The sequence below is a fragment of the Trichogramma pretiosum genome, unplaced genomic scaffold (assembly GCF_000599845.2).
Source record: "Trichogramma pretiosum strain Unisexual culture from Peru unplaced genomic scaffold, Tpre_2.0 scaffold48, whole genome shotgun sequence".
Lineage (NCBI taxonomy): Eukaryota > Metazoa > Arthropoda > Insecta > Hymenoptera > Trichogrammatidae > Trichogramma > Trichogramma pretiosum.
In genome coordinates, this window is record NW_019641228.1 from 1,201,118 (window position 1) to 1,226,132 (window position 25,015).

The window sequence follows — 25,015 nt, forward strand, 5'->3', positions numbered from 1 at the left end:
CACCCATGTATTTCTATATCAGGGAAAGCATCAGAAAACGCGTTGATATACGCTTTTTTGAAGTCGATAATCATACGAGTAGGATTTAATTTTCTACGCGATGATACAAGCATTTCTAAAACATATTTATATACGTCACGGGTACGATAAGTGCTGAGTACGCATACAAGTGAAACTAAAGTTTCTTTATATCTACCCTGTATCGTATATAGTTGATCAAAAATACTAGGCACAACGTCGAAGGTTCCATCTCCTTACCAGATATCGCAACGTCGCAGAAATTTTAAATTGGTTAATGTAGTGAAAGTAAGCACTCGTGTATCGTTTGTGACGTTATAAACATAGACAGAACACTCAAGTCTACCGCAGAATCTGGTAATGCGGGAGCATTTAAAATTTGATTACGCTGACGCTGAATTATGCAACATAGTGACTTTTGATTTGGCAATAAATATGATGTTGTAGCATCAACATTATGCAGACGTTTATCTATAATATTGCATGGATTTTCTGATGTTTTGCTAGCGTCCTTTTTAATCTTCTGCTTCACTTTCATCGCTTTCAAGTCAACACTCTCAAAAATATGATTGTGTTAAAAATTACTCTCCCACAAAACTGTGCCATCTTTTTTGGCAGAACTTGTATCAACACGACACTTACACTTAATATCGTTGGTATAAGTTACACAACGCCAAATAATTTTGTCCGCACTACAACTGTGTTTATTATAAATATAATTATTATGAACAAGCAAGGACGTATTATGCTGGCTTAAAACAAATTTTAACACCATGTTTATTAACGTTACTGCACAGAATCACAGAACACGAATGAGCGTACAGTAATAAGAGCAAGTATAGATAGGTAAATGAGCTGCTCGGGCGCGAGCTTAAATCACACTTAATATCATGTAGATACACAAATACAAAAACACATCGATCGACCTCCATGGCTCAGTGGGTATAGTTCTTGCCAGCTGATACAAGGTGTGCCGTAGGGCGTGGGTTCGATCCCCACTGGGCGAATTTTCGATGGCGTTTTTTCGCCTGGTGTGGTCGAGCCCGTGCCCGATGTGGAGCTGGTACCACTCAAAAAGAAGACCCGGGCTACGTCATTAGACTCCGAAGCGGTAAAAAAACCCCCTATCACTGTGCGAGCTGGAAACGAAGAGGATAACCATAAGTAGGAGGTCTAGGCAATTCGCTTCTGCTTCGCTGGGCCCAACACGTGCATATGCACAGCGACTTGCTTCGTTTCCGGCTCGTGCGGGCCAGCGCCCGTGAGATGGCGACAGTCAGTCTGCCGACTCTCTATGTTTGTTGTGTGTTTTTGGCCTCGAAGTGTGCTTTTGGCCGATATCTCTGCACCAGCTTTGCCACCCGGTGATGCGCTTCCAATATTTTTGCCCTGAAATTCCTATCCAAACATAGTACGGGCTTAGCCGGCGTCTAATATGTAATTCTAATTATAGTTCGAAGTCTTTAGTAAAACATGCTGAAAATTTCATGATAAGTTGCTCACCTATGGAAAAAATGACGGACATGCTCATTATTTGGCTGCAGGATTTGATGCACAAGAAAATTCTTATTGTTGGAGATGTAATACATGAAAAAGCTAAGTATTTTTATAATCATATTCAACGAAATAGCGCAAATCCTTCCTTCCAAACGTTCACAGAAAGTTGGGGGTGGTTTGATAGATTTTTGACGAAGGTTTTTTCTGCATAATGTTTCGTTTATAGGGGAAAAAGCATCAGCGGGAGAGGCAGCTCGTAAATTTCAGGATCAGGTACGAACATTGATTGCTGAAAAGGGCTACGTCGCGGCGCAAATATTTAACTGCGATGAAACAGGATTTTTTTGGAAACGGATGACGAACCGGACCTATTTAATGAAGAAAGAAAAAACTGCTCCAGGATATAAAACTTCTAAAGAAAGGTAGTTACTAACAGCATATTTAATATGTTTAGGCTATATCACGTCAACTGTCCCCCCCTCTTTTTGTTTCTATTTTTCATATTTTATTGTATTTCGCGCCTCCTCCTTCAGAGATCATAGGTAGTCTCCCCAATGTGACCAACTTTACCACACTTAAAAGCTAAAAGAAAAAGAAACTCGGCGCGCCACCGCTGCCGTACCCGGCGCCGCGCCGGTCGCTCATTCCTTTTTTGTGTGCCGAGGAAATCACACACACAATACGAGAGTTTAACCTAACCTTGTAATGTACATTTTACTCTGAGAGATGGGTAAAAGATCCAGAAGGCATGATTCGTCGTCGGACGACGAAAATATTGCTAGAAAGGTTTTGAAAGTAATTAGAAAACTGAAGAGTAAGAAGAGGAAGAGGAGCCGTCATCGTTCTACTTCGAGTTCATGCGACTCTCGGAGCCGATCGGTCCCGCGAGAGGATCGCTCGAGGTCCCGTTCAACATCAGCAGGCCTCTCGGATGTTTCCAAAAGTAAGTGTTTGACGACGGCATAAGCAGACTTCTTGATGCATCACATAGCCGAAAAGCGCAGCTCGATGGGGTCTATAGATCATTGGATTCGAGAGATGCTAGGATTTTATCTAGTACATATGGGTCATATCAGAAATGAGTTGATAGGTCCAAAAATGACCTATCAACTAAATGCATTTCTTAAAAGTACATGAAAAAACAAAACTTTTCATGTGTTTAAAAAGTGCCATGGTTCCTTCCTTCAAAATCTACAGCTGTTCAAAGTTAGAATCTGAAAACTAACTTTTTTCTCCATAGGCCCAATGTAGCTCTGAAAAATAAATCAAACATAGTATTTTTATGTATTTTTTGATAAGGAATTCATTGGTGATATGTAAAAAGTGATTCAGATACTCTAACACCATTAAAAATCAAAAAAATGCATTTTAGGCCCAAAATAGATGTGTTCGTCCTCTTGGATTTGCCTGAAATTGATAGAGTATCATTACAACATCAAAATAAAGTCCTCTACCAAGTGGCATTATCGGTTGGCCAATATCGAGGAAGATATACTACGAAATGCGGCCATCTTTCACTTTTACATCATGATAGACTGAATGTCGACTATCGATACTGCCTAGAGCAATGAACTGCATTAAAAGCAAGCTAGAAACACTAATTTATCTTTTTAAAGTTCAATCACAAGTACTTTCTGCACAGAGTTACACCTTATTCATATGTAATCAATTAATAACTTCATTTATGCTAGATAAGTAATACTAGTATGCACTGTTTGGATTGAATATTACTTCAGCGTTTTTTTCATTCACAGTGGTATTAAATATGAACTCTGTGCAGAAAATACTTGTGATTGAACTTTAAAAAGATAAATTAGTGTTTCTAGCTTGCTTTTAATGCAGTTCATTGCTCTAGGCAGTATCGATAGTCGACATTCAGTCTATCATGATGTAAAAGTGAAAGATGGCCGCATTTCATAGTATATCTTCCTCGATATTGGCCAACCGATAATGCCACTTGGTAGAGGACTTTATTTTGATGTTGTAATGATACTCTATCAATTTCAGGCAAATCCAAGAGGACGAACACATCTATTTTGGGCCTAAAATGCATTTTTTTAAATTTTTAATGGTGTAAGAGTATCTGAATCACTTTTTACATATCACCAATGAATTCCTTATCAAAAAATACATAAAAATACTATGTTTGATTTATTTTTCAGAGCTACATTGGGCCTATGGAGAAAAAAGTTAGTTTTCAGATTCTAACTTTGAGCAGCTGTAGATTTTGAAGGAAGGAACCATGGCACTTTTTAAATACATGAAAAGTTTTGTTTTTTCATGTACTTTCAAGAAATGCATTTAGTTGATAGGTCATTTTTGGACCTATCAACTCATTTTTGATATGACCCATATACACACAGGCGACTCGGCGTCGTAAAGCAGGCTATAACCTGTTCGACATATGTCGAGAATGTGTGCAGTATACTTGCGCTTCACTGAGCTGTACAGGCCCTAACCTGCACAGCATTAACGCATGCAGTTTTTTCGTCTCTTCATCGAGACGTACAAGATCTAAGCTGAACGACATGACTGTATGTGGCATTTTTTGCACTGCATCGAGTTGCAAAGCTCTTATCCGTACAATACATTGTGCAAATTATCTTACGCTATTGCGAACGGCTCAGGCTCTAACCTGTACGACACATTCGTACGGAACATATCGCTCGTATTCGAGCTGCTCAGGCGCTAATCTGTTGGACAACATAATAAAAATCGTCCTTTGGTTTTTTTGTCTAACAGGAACTCTAAATCGTTCAAGATCTCGGACTCACGAGCGCAACGAAGCACCAGCCTTACCGACTGAAACGAGGGACAAAGAGATTCCGATAGATAGCGCGACGGAAAATAAGACGAGCTCTAAGCAGCCCTTACAGACAAATGCGTCATCAGGTGCATCGGCCTCTCAATATGCAAATGAGTTAAACGAGGACATTCTAAATGTCTTGGGTCAGCGTATAATAGAAAAACGAGTTTTTGCTCCACCTGTACACGCTTCTCTTGCTAAGGAAGAGAAATCCGAACTTATCAAGAAATACCCGGTCCCGAAAAACTGCCTGTTTTTGGACCCACCCGAGTTGAATCAAGAGATCAGCTTAGCAGTGGGTGAAGCGGTGAGGAGCAGAGACCAAAGGATTGCTCTCAAACAAAAAAAGCTCGCAGGCTGCGTCAATGGAATTTCCAAATCCCTGACACTTCTTTTTGAACGTGATGAGATAGCAAATATTGGTCTGATAGAGATCTTAAGCGACGTCGCTCGTCTGCTGACAGACTCTATTCACGATGAAACAGCTCTACGACGCAGCCTGCTTATGGCAAGCGTTAATAGTGCTCTGAAAGATACTCTTGCAGCAGCGGAGTCGGACAAACTACTCTTTGGCAGTGATCTATCTGAAAAATTAAAGCAGTCGAAGCTAATTAATCAGGACGTTCAGAACCTGGCCAAGAAAACACCTGCAACAAATTCAAAAAACGGGAGGGGCCCGCTCCAGCAGTACAACAAGAGGAGCAGCACAACATCGCACTCGAGCGGGCACAAGCGCTCTTCGACCTCGAACCCGAAATCGAAACCAGGCAACTCGACTTATCCTCGGGATCGGAACAAATACAAGTACTCACGCAAGGAGAATTACTCAAAGAAGCGGTAGAAAGACAAGTAAGTTTCACAGCTGGCCGTTTGCAATATTTTTACAATCAATGGCAAACTCTGACGTCGGATAAGAAAATCTTATCTTGGATCAAGTACCTAAAGATTCCCTTCACGTCTAGTCCGTCCCAGCAGTATGCTCCAAAAGAAATTTCATTTTCTTTAAAATAGAAAGCCATCATAGACTCAAAAATTACAGAGCTCTTGGAAAAGGGAGCGGTGGTGGAATGTAACCCCACTACTGGACAATTTGTGTCTCCGATCTTTGTCATACCCAAATCCGATAATTCTTACAGATTAATTCTTAATCTTAAGAATCTTAATTAGTTTGTTGAACCAATCCACTTCAAGATGGAGAGCCATAAAACTGTCGTCAGCTTGCTTCAAAGAGGTTCCTTTATGGCATCCATTGATATTAAAGATACCTTCTACGCGGTACCAGTACATGAAACTCACAGAAAGTTTTTACGTTTTCAATACGACAACAAGTTGTATGAGTTTACGTGTCTTGTATTTGGATTAAATATCACGCCTTATTCCTTCACTAAGTTGTTGAAGCCATTTGCTTCCTTTTTGAGACAATTGGGCATTTCTTTGGTGATATATATTGACGACATCTTAATAATTGCTGATTCGGCTGAAAAATGTTCCGAAGCATATCGTCTGACGGCAAATCTTTTGAAAAATTTGGGTTTTCTATTAAATAATAAAGGTGTAAACACTCCTTCTCACAGATGTGTTTATCTGGGCTTCCTATTTGATTCCGTAAAGATGAAAATGGAGTTGCCGTTGGAAAAAAGACAAAGAATTTTGAAACTTATCATTAAGTATAGCGAAAGAACTTTTGGTACTCTAAGGGAGTACGCACAGTTTATTGGCTCTCTCATCGCGTGTTGTCCTGCCATGGAGTATGGCATGATGCATACTAAACGTTTTGAGCAACACAAATATTTGGCCCTTAAATCTAACAAGGAAAACTATGATGCCCAAATAAAATTTTTATTAGATCCAGATAATCTAAATTGGTGGAAACGCAATATAATGCACAACAGCAAAGATATTGTTGATAGACCATTTGTGATGACTATATATTCTGACGCTTCCTTATCAGGTTGGGGTGCAGTAAAGGACAGTGAAAGAGCCCATGGTTTTTGGTCTTATGAAGAGAAGAATCATCATATTAATTATTTAGAGCTTAAAGCAGCCTTTCATGGTCTCAAGTGCCTCGCGAGTTCAGCCAGAAAATGTAAAATTTTGCTAAGGATAGACAATACGACGGCTATCGCCTATATAAACAAATTCGGTGGCTCACAATTTGAAAATCTGAATTCAATTACACGAGAGATCTGGTCATGGTGCGAGGAACGTGAAATATCAATTTTTTGCATCATACATCAAATCCGCCGATAACCGCGAGGCGGATGTAGAATCACGCAGATTAGAGCCAGAAACGGAATTTGAATTGTCTCATTCAGTTTTTAATCAAATCGAACTACAGTTAGGAAGGATGGATATAGACCTCTTTGCTAGCTGTGCGAATAAGAAATATGACAGATACTTCTCTTGGAAGGTCGACCCTGGCTCGGAGCAAATCGACGCATTTACTGTCTTTTGGGGCAATTTAAACTTCTATGCCTATCCACCTTTTAGCATCATTTTAAAAGTCATAAGAAAAATTATAAATGATAAGGCAGAGGGTATCATAGTAGTTCCGGAATGGCCATCCCAGCCCTGGTACCCCTTGTTTCGGTCACTGATAGGGTCTAAAATTCTCAAATTTAAGTCTAATATGAATTTGTTGCGTTTTCCAGTCAGGGACCTCATCCGCTATGGCCATCACTTACCCTGGTTGCTGCAAGATTATCAGTCAGGCACTAAGAAGGCAAGGCGTACCAGAAGAAGCTGTAGCGATCACTAAGGCATGGCTGACCAGTTCAACGATAAGAAGTTATGACGCAGCGCTCAGGAAATGGTGGTCATTTAATAAGGGGGATGAATCAAGGATCTTTTCTCCGGATGTCTCGAACATCCTGAGTTTCTTGAAATCTGAGTTTGACAAGGGTCTCTCTTACAGTTCGCTAAACACGACGAGATCAGCAATCTCACTCGTATTAGAAGAAGAATTCACCAATAATAAGCACGTCAAAAGATTCTTCAGGGGAATTTATAAGCTTAGGCCAGCACATCCCAAATATGCGTCTACATAGGACCCGAATATAGTTCTTAATTATTTACACTCTTTAGGAGATAATGAAGATCTATCACTCAATACTCTGTCGAAGAAGCTAATAATTTTATTAGCTCTTACTACGGGTCATCGGATGCAGACGTTCTGGTCAATAGAGGTAAAAAATATTAAAACTTTTAAGGATAAAGTAGAAATTCGCATTCCTGATCAGATTAAGACATCAAAAAAGGGTTCGTTGCAGCCACTATTGGTTCTACCTTTCTTTAGTAAGAAGCGAATATGTGTAGCATCTTGTTTGTTACATTACCTTGAGGTAACGAAAAAGGCTCGTAAATCGATCAGTAAACTATTCTTGTCCACCAATAAACCCGTAAAGGCCGTTTCCACTCAAACGCTGAGCCGTTGGGTGAAAAATATATTAACAGATAGTGGCATCGACACTAGCATTTTTTCTACGCATAGCACGCACCATGCATCAACTTCTTCGGCCAAACGGTTAGGTGTAGACATTGAACTAATTAGAAAAACTGCAGGCTGGTCAAAGGATTCCACAACTTTCGCCCGTTTCTATGATCGTGAAATCGTCACGGGAGGCGAAGAGTATGCACTATCGATTCTAAATAATAATAATCATTGAACTACAAGTTTTGTATTGGTCATAGTTAATAAAGAGGTTAATTAATAATAATCTAATGATCGTACACAGTAGTCATTAATTTATAACTCTCGTACTTGCCGTAGATAGCTTTAAATAGCTACCTATGATCTCTGAAAGAGGAGGCGCGAAATACAATTATACAATCGAACGAACTCCACGAGTGAAGTTCGATTCGGATTGTATGAGCGCCTTCTCCAAAGAGATCAGTCCCACCCATAATTTCCCCATATCTTCACAGAGATATATTCCCTAATATCTACGGCAGGACTTTGAAGTAATGAGCGACCGACGCAGCGCCGGGTACGGCAGCGGTGGCGCGCCGAGTTTCTTTTTCTTTTAGCTTTCAAGTGTGGTAAAGTTGGTCACATTGGGGAGACTACCTATGATCTCTTTGGAGGAGGCGCTCATACAATCCGAATCGAACTTCACTCGTGGAGTTCGTTCGATTGTATAATTCTGCTTCTCAAAGGTAAATATGAAAAAATGATTGAAACATGATTTTTCATGTAAAATTTGATGAGGAATTCAAATTTAATGTCAAAAATCATATTCATAAACTCCAAGTACCTTTATTTCTAAATTTCAGCTTCAGTGGCAAAAATAAACATGTTCGTATCCAGCGATATGGCCAATATCGTAATATGTTCATCGATACACCAAAATACAACTTCTGATAAATTTTTGCCATCGTCAAACAAACAGACTTCATTATTGACCTTCATTTGTGTCAAGAATAGAGGAAATCTAGAGAAAAATCATGTTTTCATTGACCCAAGAACCCGAGTCTGTTCTTATTGCGAAAATAGTTTGACTGATGCAGAGCGTCTCATTAAACGAGCATTAAATGACGACCCAATCATGACTCGAAGCCTTCAATTTAGACAAGATACTGAAAAATCATCAAAGTGTTATAAAAATTTGTACAAAGATCTAATGCGCAGAGCAGACCAAAAAAGTTTGACTCAATATTTTACTACAAAATAAAAAAATATTGATCAAAACTTCAATTTTTTCTGATAAAAATTTTTTTACCAACATTTATATTGACATTTCAGCCGAACAAGCAACCGAACCCTTGTTTTCCCATAAGAACAATGCTTCGGTATTTGCGGATTCGGTTTTTGCGGTATTTTTTTGGAACTGAACTCCCGCAAATAATGGGGTTTGCCTGCATAGAACAATAAGTTTTATTTTTCATTAATTAATTTTTAAATTGATTTTAATCTAACTGATTTTTCGATTTATGCTGCAGTAGATACTTTCTGATTAATTGTGATTGTTTATTGTGAGTTCCGAGGCCGCTTGCGCGCCGTTTCCTTATATTATCTTCCTTTACCAACATATTTGATGAATTTATAAACTTATGTACTTGAAGTATTCGTTAAGCATTCATCGATTTGTAGTTACATTTACGTAAATTAATAAAATATCATAACACTACGATTTATAATTTACGATTGTAGTCACTTGACCCTGCCTAGCGTCGACCAATCACAGCGCGAGAAGTAAACAGACGCTACTGAGACTAAAAACCTACGATTATCGCGCCTGCTTGTTTTTCACGGATTCACTAGCCTACTCAACAAAACATAAGACGTTACACATCAAATAAATGTACTGTACGTAAACTTTATTCAGTTTTAAATCATGTAATATTTAGCCAGTGTAACCGTAGCAGAAGGTGGGGTGAGGTACTCACGGCTCGGGCGATATGCAAAATAAAGCACAGTAAGTCGCGGTAGGGTCGTGGATAAGGGACCGCCAGGGAACCCATTCCGTCGAGAGCATGGCGCCCTAATGCATCGCTCAGCTGTGTTTGCAAGCGTCATCACGTGCTAGTGGGAGGTGCAATAATAGCACCGACCAACTCTGGTATGGGTTTTTCTCACTGAGTTGTTCCCCATATCACGAGTATAACCCCAGCCAAATGCGAAGATAGATTGGAGAATAGGAATAACGGATAGGCAAAAGGAAAAGGAAAAAAGGATAAGTAAAAAGGAAAAACGGATAAGATTAAGAATAAAAGGGGTAGGAAAAGTATGGAGAACACTTTCCAGGCCGAAAAGGCTGAAGACGTACAAACCTTCCCAATATTAGTACATTATGAAACAGTGGCATAAGTAGCAGATTATGGTACGTGTATGCTAGGGGAGCTTCGCCACCCTGTTTGCTCCGCTCACCAACCCCCCAATTTACCAATATAGATTAGGTGAAAATTAAAAATGAGCAAAAAGAAAATATGTAAAAAAAAGGACTCAATAGTATATCTAAATTATAAAATCGAGGCAAAATTTCCTATTCTATACGTTGAGTAACGATACATTTTATTAATATGCTATATACGACGACTTTTTAGAAAGTTTTACTAAAATAATCATTATGGCATATTTTCCCTATCGTATTTATAAACTGAGACATAAGACCATTTTTGTAAAATTCTCGTTATCACCAAAATTAGGAATATTTTTCCAATCTTACATATCCAGCACCTAACAATTTTTCATCAACTCTACTATTTTTACAATTTTGGCTGATTTCACCTTTCACACAGATACAGCTAAACCCCGATATCTACGGGGGTTACGTTCCGGAAGGGTACCGCAGATATCGAGTCCGCAGATATCGAAGCATTGCTTTTATGGCAATTAGAGGGTTACGTTCCGGGTGGGCGAAAAAATTTACATCAAAGATTTTTTGCTAGAAAATAATAATTTTTCGGTATCAAATATAAAGTATTACAAACTGTTACGTGGGTGGAAGGTAGTAAATAAGATTAAGACAATGAATTAGACTTGAGTTGCCGAGAGGAGAAGGGCCGAAGTCCGGCGATAGGCTGCGCTTCAGCGTAAAATACAACTAATGAGCCGTGCTCATTACTCCCATTAATGCACCTCGTTACAGGTGGGGACCTTGTCGGAAAAACTAACACTATGTTATGAAAATCGCTCCTTGAAATGGCCTAACCAACCGGTGCTCCCATTGAATGACTCTTCTGCACAAGATTCACAAGTTTCCTTTACACGTCGATGGAAAGTTAAAGTTATGGTGCCATTTTAAAAATAAAAATAAATGTAAATTACTACAAACTCAACTGATTTTGAAAAAATATAATAATAACAAACAAACAAATGTCAACACCTTCAAGTCAACATGAACCTAACCGCAGATAACGAGATTTCGTACCGCAGGTACTGAAGATTGGTCACAAAACATAAGACCGCAGATAACGAATTCGCAGATATCGAATGCGCAGATACCGGGGTTTAGCTGTATTCGGAAATTATAATAAATTGTCCTATGTTTATTTCACACTTCTACATACATTGTATATACTACAATAAAATTTTGATTTTTGTTCATACAATCTTAGTGAATTTTCCCTTAAATTTTTATAGAAAAAATAAACCTATTATTTTTTTTAAAATGTCTGCAATGTCGAAAATCAGTGCAAGATTTATCTTTCTATTTATTAAGTGAAAAATGCGATCATGATTGATGGTATTCTACGTATAACCCTGTTTAAAAATCCATGATGGTATTGACCATAATAACGAATTTTTTTGAACATGTTTATGAAGCGAAAAATAATATAAAATTTGCAAAAAACGCATTAACTCTCAAATTCTGTAAATTTTTAAAACCCATCTTTGAAAATTAAAAATTTTGTATTGACAATTCGTATATGCGGCATTTAAAATTTTAAAAAATTGTTCATTAAATAGTAAATTAATGGTTTTCTCAAGTAAATTTTCAGAATTCCATGTTACGCATTACCAATTATTAAATAACTTTGACTACTGTCACAATTTTGACCAATTTTTCCTTTCATACAATTGAAAAAGTGAATTCAATCATATGTTAAAATTAATGTTCCAATTCAAATGCTAATCATTGAAAAAATTATCTATGACGTTGCTACTCCCACAATTTTTGCGAATCATCTTTCTCACAAATTGAAGTTGGAAATTCAATGGTTTGTTAAATGAATTTTCCAAACTTATATGTGAACATTGAACAATTTTTCAATAGCTTTGGCTACACCCACAGTTTTGATTAATTATCCTTATCACACATTTATTTTAAAAATTTTAATATTTTAATTTTGAAAATTTTACTATCAGGGAAGCGGTTCGTTAAAAAAAATTGTGTGCGTGTGTGAATGTATGTTTATGACGTGGCACGAAATATTGAGAACCTTGTTACAATGTATAAGATTTATGAAATTAACTTGATATTTTTATCCTTTAATCGAGCATGTATTAAAGTATTTAAAAAATTTTACCTGTTCTTTATCTTTTATTTTTCTCCAAGGCAATTGTCCATTGACGAATTCAACAAGCATGTAAAAAAGTGACCATAAATCATCATGTCGACCCATTTCTTTGTTTTTATGAGCATTAATAGATGCATAACGAACGGTTCCTCGAAAACCTGCTGCAGCTCTAGGAGGTCTTACTTCTCCTGTTCCAGTTGTATATTGTCTTGCAAGACCAAAGTCTAGCATAAAGACAATTCGCATCTGATGAGGATGGCGTCCAATAGAAAAGTTTGACTGAAATTTTAACATACTAGCTTATATAACTAAAAATTATTAAGTAACTTTTTTAACTGATTTATAAACAAAATTTTCCTTGTTTTATGATTTGCATTTCACATCAACATTAAAATAATATATAGAATTTTTCTATTGTATAAATCAGGCAAAAATCATATTTATAATTTATCAAAGTCATGCTTTCTATGTTTTATTTTAAAAATTTTATCGAAGATGAAGGCTGTACCTTTGATTAGAAAGGTGAATAAAGCACAAATCTAACCGAAATAATTAATATTTTATTAACATTTGTTACGACGTTTCGCTGAACTACGTCGGCTTCTGTAGGTAAACTAACCCATACGTTACCCAGCGGTTACAATATTTCAAAATATTGCTGTACACTGAGTTGAGCTATTGAGTGTCTTCTTTCTTATTTAATGCATAAGAGGCGTCAAAAATGTACAGCATTTCGGCAATCCACCTTCGTTTAAAATCAGATTCTTTGTTCAATATTTTGGTCGCTTCCCAATCAAAGGAGTGCCCAACAAATTCAATCGTGTATCATCAGTCGTGTAGATTATCATATTTATAATCTCCAAACCCCAAAATATGAAAATATAGCATAAAAGGGGCGATCGGGCTTACAGACGTGAATGCAGCATTGAAAATATTCATGACATTGAGGTAAAAAATACAACATTAAGGTCATTCCGACGCAAAGCGAATCGCTCATTAAACTAGGAAATGATAAGATCAATAAGAATGAACAAATTAGAGTTGTGTTTCTTTTGAAATATACAGGGTGTACTAAAAGTTACGTCGGACAAAAAAAAAAGGAAGCTCGAAATCCTCATAACATACGTGAACATAAAAACGCTGCCAGCATGAAGTCAATTGTAGCTTCTCATATTGAAAAAAATCAAGGACCCGACATGGATTGGTCTAATGTTAGAATCTTAGACCATGAAAAGAATTGTCAACGTCAACTAATCTAGGGAATGATCTTTATTAATGACACGCATAACACTCTTACAAAAAAAGAGGATTTTGAAGACCTAAAACCTCGGGGTCGATTTTTTTTCAAAAAGTACTTTTTCAGACGAAAAAAATGAGTCCAACTACGTCTCTGACAAGTCAAAACTCCGCTTTGTAGAATTTTTAAAAAATCGCCAAAAAACAGCAAAAAAACCACGTTTTTCGACACTCATTTATCACTTGACACCTCCAAACATTTTTTTCCGGACTAAGACTTTTGGAAAAGTCTTTTTTTATGTTGTTTAATAACATATATTTTTTTCAGATTTTTTTGAAATACCACCGCGCACACTTTTTTAAAAAAGTAGGAAAATGACCCATAAGCATAATGAATGATGACAAGTACTCCCATAGGCAGATTCTTTAATTTAAACATAATAAAAAGCACGCATCTTAGTTTGCCCATTACACACTGTATGTGTTGGCCTCATTCCAACACATGTCTAGGTGAATAAAAGGATATTTAACAATATTTGCATCTTTTATAGAAAAATCCCTAATATTTATGTCAGTACATAATGGCATGCTGTTAATATTACACCCAAAAGTCATATGCTCAGTCTTTACCACATTCAACGTAGGCTTGTATTACATCGACTCGCAACATGCCTGAAGAGGTATAGAAACATGCTAGACGAAACGTTGCAAAATAAAATTTGACGATCGACAAATTTCTTGTCGAATGACACACAAAAAGTGTTGTCCTTATTGCCTAAACTGATTGACTACCGAATGCTAGAGCATTATCTTTGTACATTAAAAATACGGCGAATCGTGAACACGATGTAACAACGTAATCAACGTAAGCTTATTAGCAACAAACCTGGAGTCAACTTTTTGCAACGACTGCCTCATATCGCCCAGCACGTCCGTCCAAGTGTCAACATGACTCATCAAAATTGTGTCATCCGAAGAAGCATATGAACCAGGACAGTAGTCAAAAATATCATTAACATAAACAAAAAGGGTCCTAGGACCAGTGCCCTCGGTTATACCTGTCTCGACTGTCTTTGTTTGACTAATAACACCATTCATTTTTACCCTTTGACCCCTTTCCGATAAATAGCTTCACATTAATTTTACAGCAAGATCTCTTATGCAAGGTAAACTTTAGGGAAAAGGAAAAACCAAGCAAAGAGCCAAGAAAACTCTCTACTTCAGGGCTAACAGGGGGCTTAATCATTTTTCATTTTGATTCCTCATAGAGGAAGTCCTGTGATAGGCTTGAAATCGAGATTTGGAACCAGACGTCGTAGGACAATTTGGTTTACATATTGGGAAACTACATTGAATTACCAACAAATGTCTGTATGAGTTTTTGTTTTCTCGGCCTTTTGGCTAACATAGAAATGTATCCTCGTGATCGTCTGGTTGTTAGGACACTAGACAGTGAATCAAAATTTAAAAATACGAATTTTCACATTGATAACCGATGCCTTTTATTAATATTATTATTTATGAGGAAGCTTTTTGCCAATGATTTCAATTACAGTACTAGGCTGTAAAAGTAAAAAAATGTTTTTTTTAAGAACACACATGATAACCCTTTTCAAAACCCTATTTGAAAGTATTTTGTCCAGTTAGATGCTTATAAACAGTTAAGTACAATAATAATGAGGGTATTAACCCTCAACGCAAGCTATACGCATATCTAAGCTATACCTATCGTAGAAATCCAAGGGCAAGCATTAATCGATGGTACCCCAATTGGTTTCATTTTGTTCGATAGCCAATTGGCCATGGTCGAAACCAACAGCTAGCCATAAGATGAACTGTAGCTACTTGTGTGTACAAATTTCTAGAATTTAATATTCATTTTTTATCATTTTCCATAAATTAATTTCACTTTGCTATATATACAAGTAGCTACAGTTCATCTTATGGCTAGCTTTTGGTTGCGACCATGGCCAATTGGATATCGAACAAAATGAAACCAATTGGGGTACCATCGATTAGTGCTTGCTCTTGGATTTCTACGACAGGTAGCTTAGATATGCGTATAGCTTGCGTTGAGGGTTAATACCCTCATTATTATTGTACTTAACTGTTTCTAAGTATCTAACTGGACAAAATACTTTCAAATAGGGTTTTGAAAAGGGTTATCATGTGTGTTCTTAAAAAAAACATTTTTTTCTCTTTTACAGCCTAGTACTGTAATTGAAAAATGAAAAATAATTAAGCCCCCTGTTAGCCCTTCAATGAACAGGCGCAGATCGTCACCGATCGGTTCAAGATATCGTATACTAGTGCGGCGCTGATTATCTGTATTTGTGCGAGTGTTCGTGGTAGTGTGTTTGAACCAGACCTTCTGGATCGATTCATGGGTTTAAGTTTATGTTGTATCATTGCATTTCTCATTACTCATTTACATAGCCTATTCTTCCTGAATACATCTGTCACACCACGGCCAGACCCGGCCATGGGACCAAGTATGCTCCATCCAAAGGTGGGTTATCCGGGGTCTCGGCTACCTGTAGGAGAGAAGCACACGAAATAACAACGCGAGCATTTAATTAATGTGACGTTGCACTATAGGCGAACGTCGGAGCACGCAAGCGATGCGTCATAAACGCGTCTGAGTTGAGGTTTTCGGGTGAATGCGTGCAAGAGTTGCGATCATTGTAGCCGGTACCACTGTGGCCCCTCGCGAGTGCAGCACCACGTAACTGCGCGAGCGGCCCGTGCCCGATTACAAGTTGCGAACTCGGAGCGAAGATCGTCGCGTGCGAATTAGCAGACGATCGGGACTTGTATTTGGACCGTTGAGCCGAGCAGAGCTCTTTGTACGCGAGCTTTGTCGAGTAGTTTTGTGGAAGTTTTGTCGGAGTTTTTTGTAGTAGAGTGTGCGAGTAGTGAGGAGTGCTGTTGGGTGTGAGTGAGCCGAAAGCGTGTTCTTGGTGTACTGGTGAACTTGGTGGCTACGAATCGAGTGTGAGTGCTGGCGGTTCGTGAGGCGCATCAAATCTGCATCGACCACGACGAGTTTTGACCCTTCCGGCCCGTCCCTTTCTGCGTCTGTGGCCAACAGACGACGACGAAGAGAGCAGCAGGATCTTCTAAGACCCCGGCGACGCAGAGTCTACCCGTGCGGTCGCGAGCCTCGAGAGCGAGGAGTACCGTGAGTAGTCTGTTGGTATTACCGCGCTTCGCATCGACCCACCGAACGGCAACGCAGCTCGCGTCCGCGACAAAGTGTGATTGTGAGTGTGAAAGCTTTGGCTACGTATGAATGAGTGATTTAGAGTAGCTTAAATAAACTGGTAAATTGTGTTAATCGAAATACACTGTGTTTTTATTTGTACCACCCGTCTTTTTCCTTTCCTCTCTCTCTCGTGGATTTTCTCGGGTTTTCAGGTACTTTACAGGTGCAGTGTTGCAGTTACAGGAGTCCCCGCTCCGTACCCGTCGACGCCTCCTCCCGGAGGAGAGTCGTGCCCACGGCCCTGAGGTAATCTCGCGTTTCCTCCGTCCCTATCTAGCTAGCCGGACCCTGGCCGGCGACGAGCAGTCGCTCGTCTGGCGCGTCGTGTAACGACAAAGTCGGCCAGGAATTGTGAGAGCCCTTGTAGACGGTGGACACGGGGAGTCCATCGTCACATTAATAATAATAAATCTAACGATTTATTCGCACTCACTCACACATTCACACTACAGTTTCGTTGCGCCAGTCAGCCGACCTGGCACTCCAACTGTCTCGCAGGACAGCTACGTCGGTGACTACGTAACCCACTACAAAAACTTTCACCAGAGAAGTAATAGATCTTATATGGTTGCGATCTCTTCTTCTAGACAACGATAACCGACCACGTCAGCGCAGCGGTGACTACTCCTGTGAGGACACTCCGTGATTTATGACTACTTTAAACTGACCTCTGCCAGTTGAGTGCTCACTGTTATCACTAATCAAATAATTCACGGTCACAATACTACTTTGATAAAGGAATACTCGAAAAACTACCATAAGGCAAACTCGCATACACTCGGGTCCAACCGTCTTTGTCAGTGACCGGGTAACAAGTAATTCGTCTACTTTTCTCCTCTCTTCATCCGATCTCTCTCTCCGTCGATCCATAAGGAGGAAGCGAGATATCATCTCCTTCATCTCTCCTCGTCGCACATAGGGTAAACATGAAACATAGCAAATCATTCAATCAGATATATTATTCCTACAATAAAATATCCGAACGACGCATGCTTGCGAATCTACAACGACTCATCAGACGCGACGGCGTCACACATCTTTCCCCTTTGACCATAACTACACTAAGTACATTCCATAGCTTTCCACCTCTTTATTTCAATATGTCAACTTTACCTGATGCACGAGACCAGATCTCTCCCCCGTGGGTCTCAGCTTTCACTGGCACAATCATAGACCTCATTACGAAAAAGCTGGATACTCAGTTCAGTGACGTTAAGTCATTGTTCGATACCAACGAGGCACAGTTCGACTATATCAATTATCAAATCCCAACTCGTGCACATCGACAGCTTTATCACGGAGATAGTTTGATAGTTTGATAGTTTGATAGTTTAGTTTATTAGGCCTCGGGGCAAGCCCCATCTGGCACTCATGAAAATACAATATGTATAATTCGTCTTTTGACAAAATTAAATACATATACAAAGCAATTGTCACATTACGCGAATATGTTTACAAAAAAATAATAAAAGGTAAATTAAGTACTCCCGCGTAATGTAACGATTGATTGTAGCACACATGTTCGGGAGATATTTATATTGCTACGTTCCAAAGATTCCATTAGACTGCAATAAAACTCTGATTTTAGGAATATAAAAAAATGTGTGAGAAATACTAGGCATAGTGATTGTTCTGTAACATCAGTCTGATATCAAAGAAACTTGAGTCCGCGTCACGAACTTAGTCTAAAGACCAAGAGTATAACATTCATTTGCGCTGAAATAAAAATCAACTAAGTAAATATATTAATGGAGATGAGGCCATGTGGCCAGCTGATTAAATAAGCTGATCATATGGAACGTTCGTAAATTCTAATAAAGATCTCCTTTTTATCTTTCTCATGCACATTGACCAGAATACTCGGTAATAAACGATGCTATCGCGCAACACAAGTTTACGATCACACATTGTCTGTTACGATCCAGATGCAGTCTGAGGGGTCACGTGATCGGAATTTATCTCATTTCTTTTGATAAGTTTAGAATTGGAAAGGACCGGGCGAGAAGTTAGATGGTGAAAGGAAATGAACCTTAGTGACGTAAATAGGCCGCGCTCCCGAGGAATCGGCCTTGTTACCCAGAGTCAGCCGACCCGTACAGAGCTCGTGCAAGAGTCGAATATCTCAGTCTTACAAAAAAAATCAAGTCAAAGTTCAAAAAGTTATTGGGAAGTACTAGCATCATTTTTAAAAGTTAAAGTGTGAATAATTTTTGAGAAGTAAATTCATTGATATATACGCGAGGCGTTCAAGTGATTCCAACTCCTCTGAAAATCATTTTGATTATCCATCGTCCGGGGCAGCGTACGAGAGGGACATCACCGAGCTAAGAGGAAGCCAGTCTTTTGTGTGTGTGTGTGTGTTATAAAATCGAGATGAATAAATTAATGTAAGTCATTTAAAAAAGTATATAATTTGTCAACGTCATATTATTTCAATTGAACTCTTAACCATTTCTGTGATAAAGAATTAAATATATAAACTACGTAATAACTGTTAATTCGGATGTTACACAATACAATTATAATTATAAATAGCACATCGATGCAGAAAAAGCAGCAATGAAATAACTATACATTCTTTGAATGTATAAAAGAAACAATGTAGGTAAAAATACAGTGAAGTATATATAACAAAGTTAGCTCTATTGGCGAGCATTTAAGTGAAATTGTTAAGATACGAAAAGTAGTATCATGTGTGTGTGCTCTCGCAGTTTCGTTGTCGCCAACTTACGACGGGCATGGTATGTCGTGTGCGTGTGGTGGGGAAGAGCGATCGCGGCTGAGTACAGCACTGCGTCGGAGCCTGTGATGCTCTCACTTATATTTCTGCTTACGAGCAAGGACCTACGTCCCAAATTTGTATTTTTTCTTTTTTCACATATTTAAATAAATCAGTTTATATTAAAGTACCATCGTTTTTCATTCACCACTCTACTCGCTACAGGTTATGGGCCCAGCGAGATTCGTATAGAGTGAAACGTGGTGCAAGATACTGTTTTATTTGTTTCACCTGTGAAATAATTTTTGTTGTGTTTTCTCTACCGTCCGAATTTGCGGAGCAAACTCTTTACGGCACACAGCATAAAATATGGCCGACAGTACGTCTGACTATAGGAACATCCCTAAGTTCAATGGGCAGAATTTCCAGTTATGGAAATTTCAAATTAAAGCCATACTGGTCGCCCAAGATATCCTGGATATTGTCGAAGGGACTACAACAAAACCCGAGCCTGGTGCCGAGAACGCTAACGCAGCCGCGGTCAAGTCATGGGTGAAGTCTAACGCGAAAGCCATGTTTGTAATATCATCGGCAGTGGAGTACAGTCAGCTCGACTACCTGGTAAATTGTTCAATCGCCTCTGAAATGTGGACCAAGCTATCAAACATCCACGAGCAAAAGAGTACTTCAAACAAGCTCGCTTTGACGACAAGGTTCTACGAGTACAAAAAGTCACCGAGTGACACCGTCTCGCAGCACATAGCAAAAATTGAAAACTTGGCAAATCAACTCAAGGACATCGGCCAGCCGGTACATGAGGTCCTGATTATGGCTAAAATTATCAGCACCTTGCCAGCGAAGTATAACGCCTTCATCTCAGCATGGGACAGCGTACCCGAGGGGGACCAATCCATCGACAGACTACGTGAGAGGCTACTGCGAGAGGAGACCCGGATGACGAGCGACGACGACGTCACTAGCGCCTTCGCAACGACCACGATCAGTCCAAGGAGCAACGGACATCATCATCAAGTCAACGGTAAAGAGAAGAGTGAGAAGAGAAATTCGGTATGCAACTTTTGTAAAAAACCAGGGCACGTTGAAAAATATTGTTTCGCGAAAAAACGCGCTAATAAAGCAAAAAAAAGGAGCTCAAACGACGACTCTTCCCGTACCGCGGCATTTGTAGTTGCGCAACGAGCCGGAAGCTGTAATAAATCCAAACTGGAGAAATTTCGCGCGCGCGCATTATCCTACGACTGTGATGAGAAAGATGTCTGGTATCTCGATAGCGGAGCTTCGCGTCACATATGCTGCCGGCGCGAGTGGTTTTCAAACTTCTTGCCGACACGCGACAACTCTGTTTATCTCGGCGACGGAGCAGAGCTTAGAGTCGAAGGACAAGGCAATGTTGCCATTAAGCGATGCGTGAATGATGTATGGATGGATGGAATAATATGTAACGCACTGTATGTTCCCGCGATGAACAAAAATTTGGTCGCTAAAAATTGAGCAATAATTTAATCGAAATGCACTTTGTACCAGCAACTCGTTTTAATCGCCACGACGTAAACTATACATCGAACGCGCCGATAGCTTTGTGGCACGAGCGCCTCGGACACGTCAATCGCGAAAATATAATTAAAATGATCAACGCTGATGCCGTGCTTGGACTGTCTGTGCAAAATAAAATAGAATTCTTCTGCGAGAAATGCCCGCTCGGAAAGCAACATAGAGACTCGTTCGTTAAAAATGCAAAAATTGTATGTAAAACGCCCGGCGAAGTAATACACACTGACCTCTGCGGCCCAATGCAGACTCCGTCCGTCGGAGGTGCAAAGTTTTTTCTTCTCTTTAAAGACGAGGCCACAGGGTATCGTACAGTGTACTTTTTGCAGCATAAAAGCGATACATTCGAGGCACTGCAAAATTATATCGAATTGTTAAAAAATCAATTTGGAAGTCATGCCAAGGTTCTTCGCGCAGATAACGGTACCGAGTACACAAATCGAAATGTCGAATTTTCGGTTGCGATGCATTCGCACACATCCCAGACATTTTCCGAAAGAAATGGGATAAAAAATCCAAAAAACTAATTTTTGTCGGTTACGAAAAAGACTCCAAAAATTATCGCTTATTTGACTCGGAAACCAGGCGTGTTGTAGTGTCAAGAAACGTTAAATTCCACGAGCAATCGCGCGGCTGTACAGAAACGTCAACAATAGATATTTCGTTCGGTAACGACGATACACGAAACGACGACCTACATGAACCCGAGAATATCGAGCCACGTGAAGAGTCAAAACATGAATCCGACCTCGAAGACTTTGTTGACGCGCGCGATGGAGCTTTAATGCGAGATCTGCCGTCTCTGGCAAACGAAGCACAGGAGGCCGCCGATTCGCCTGCCCGCAATTTACATCCGCGAGACATTATGCGCGCGCCAGAGCGATATCAGGCAAATGTCACAGTTTATCATGAGCCGAAAAACTACCGAGAAGCTCTCACTTGTGCAGATGCCGAACTCTGGAAACACGCGATCGATGAGGAGATGCGCGCGCTTGAAAATAATAACACATGGGATATTGTGAACGAGCCGCCCGATCGAACCTTGGTAGGCTACAAATGGGTTTTTAAAATAAAAAACCAGAGCGGCGACAAACCTCCCCGCTACAAAGCTCGTCTTTGCGCACAGGGCTTCACGCAAGAAGCTGGGATCGACTAGCAAGAGACCTTCTCACCGGTAGTAAGATACGAGTCCATACGCGTACTTCTTGCGATAGCGGTCCACGACGACCTCAAATGCACGCAATTCGATGTAAGTTCCGCCTATTTAAATAGCGAACTGGAAGAAACAATTTATATGAAAATTCCAGACGGACTTGCTCCAGTAAAACCCAATTCAGCTTTAAAACTGAACAAGGCATTGTACGGCCTAAAGCAGTCCGGACGCTGCTGGAACCAAAAGTTCAACGACTTTGTTTTGAATTTGGGATTTACTCGCAGCAACGCCGACAAGTGCGTCTACACAGGCGTCTTAGACAATAATAAAGTTTATCTCGCGTTGTACGTCGACGACGGAATTGTTTTCTCTAAGAACGTCAATATATTGACAAAAGTTGTAAAAGCGCTTGAAGATAAGTTCCCTATAGTTACTAGTGATCTGAACTACTTTGTAGGTATGGAAATAATGCGTAACAAGGGCAGTATTTTTGTAAAACAGGAACTCTACATCAATAAACTGTTACAGAGGTTTCGAATGGAAGATGCTAACCCCCTCAAAACTCCTACCGATCCAGGTTCAAAATTAACCAAGCCAATCTTAGCTCTGGTATCTGGTACTCGCTACAGAAATACATAGCAGTAGCTATAATGGAGATGACTACACGCCTAAAGCCTCATGAACGCAGATCAGCGAAGAATGCCGCAGACATAATCAGCATACGGACTGAGGTTGAAGTTTTTAAGAGCTCTACTGCTAAACTGCTTGAAGCCTCACACAAGCACGTCTAACTCGCTGCGCAGTCAACTGACCATTTGATGAACAGCTGCATGGTGTTGTTGTTGGGTATGCCATTAGTTTTCAATCTTTCTGTCAAAGAGATACTTGATAAAACATTCTCGGCCATAGACTTTAAAAATTATACTCGTTTTATTTCTGAAATAAGAAACTAGACACCCAAAAATCCAAAACCTTAGCAGCAATAGTAAACATAACTCGATCACTGGTGTTTAAATGTGCATCACCAAATACTCGCGATCACTTCAAATCTCATTCTTACAAGCTCTCGATTAACAATTCTCAAACCCTCTTCAAATCAGGTGAAGATATTAAGGGGGAAAGGTACCTTAAACCTACATTTATGAAAAATTTATTAATTATGAAGAAAAAATTTTTTTTTGGAATACAGTCACCATAGAACTCTCCTCGATGAAGCAAGCCCACAGTCCTGACAGGTACCCCTGTGCCGTAGGATCCAGCTAGAACCGATGGTTCAATCATAGTCCTTGGGGTCTCATTTTGATCATTAGATGTGTGGTTACAAACGCAAGCACTTTCAGATTTTTTAATTAGTTATGCACAATTTTCCAGCCACATATGCACATTTATTCATTAATACTATATAATAAAATACAATTATGCTAGGGATGTAGCCTGAAAAAAGTGCAAATTTTGTCCAATACCTTTGAAAGGAGTTGCGTTTGTAGCCATTCACATGTAAAACAACCCCTGAAAGTTTCAGCTCAATTGCTCAAACGGTTCTCATTAAAAGTTACGGCATGCAAGCAATTTTGAGATAAAACGTAACTGCCCAAGAGTTGAAAAAAACCAAAATACATCAATATATGTCATAATGATACTCTCATGTCACTGAGGCTGCTTAAAACTTTTTGGACGATAAAGAACAGTAATTCAAATTGAATTTTCAACATATTGGACCCACAAGGACAATGTTCAGATACTTGGAAATAAATCACTACAAGTTGATCAATTATCACTAATCTTGTTCATCACATGCAACATACAATAATATATATAACACAGTCATATACACATACATAAAATACAGTGTCATACATATACATTGGGGTATATATGTCAATTTACATATGTACTTCTGTATTTCTTGATTTAGAACTGCTAAAAATGTCACATTTTTATAACAAGCTATTGAAATTTCTTCATAGCTTTATTATGAAACACTATGTTGAGTTGCAAAGATATAATTGCACTCTACATATACTTTTTTCACTTTGAAAAAATGTAATTTTTAGCCATTGGAAAATCAAGAAGCAGTCAGCACTCAGCAGACTGTTGTTGACATTTGATCAGGGCTCGTGCACGAAACAGAGAGAGACAGACGATATGCCGAAACCCACGTGCTGCGAGTGGTGGCGTTACTGTACACCTATAGCCGTGTAAACAAACAAATTTCTGCTGGATGTACTCTAACCAAAGAATAAAACGAGTATCAATAGATGGCGCTACGGACTTATGAAAGTCTCGAGATTCATGACAGATTGGCCACGATATATCTTTGAGTCGTTTCATTCATTTTTTCTAAATAATCGTAAAAGTATCGGTACTAAATAACCTGTACATCACGGTACAGTTAACATTTTAAAATTCCGATCACGGCACTGGAAAGCCGAGGAAAAATCCTATCAAAAAAGTCAATGAAAAAAAATTTTTTTTTTTTTATATTTTAGGTGCCTTTCCCCCCTTAAGTTCTGTTTCCGTACATTGCGGCCTAAAGAAATTAATTTTTTTCTCAGAATGGCTCATTCTATATCCCACCAAATGAATTTCGCTCCGTCAGTTGTCCGTAATTTTACTGTTTTTATGCGTAAGACCATCCTTTTTGAACTCATACCATGAAGCTCGCAATCATACTTTGAACTGTAATACCTGACAATATTTCATTTAGGGTAGAATGGGGTGTGTTGGCATTTGAGGTAAGTTGGCAAAAATTCATATTTCTTAATATCACTAACTTGTATAGATATAATACTA

At 39.1% G+C, this 25,015-nt stretch overlaps 1 protein-coding gene across 5 annotated transcripts in view; it reads right to left on the minus strand.

Annotated features, from left to right (window-relative positions):
* The window catches only part of LOC106648228 (tau-tubulin kinase homolog Asator), a 97,627-nt gene that overhangs the window by 57,973 nt on the left and 14,639 nt on the right, over positions 1 to 25,015 (minus strand). For all 5 annotated transcript variants that reach the window (XM_014364948.2, XM_023458330.1, XM_014364947.2 and 2 more), the window contains exon 5: positions 12,290 to 12,559. In XM_014364948.2, the coding sequence (XP_014220434.1) occupies positions 12,290 to 12,559 (270 nt within the window). The remainder of the gene's footprint in view (positions 1 to 12,289; positions 12,560 to 25,015) is intronic.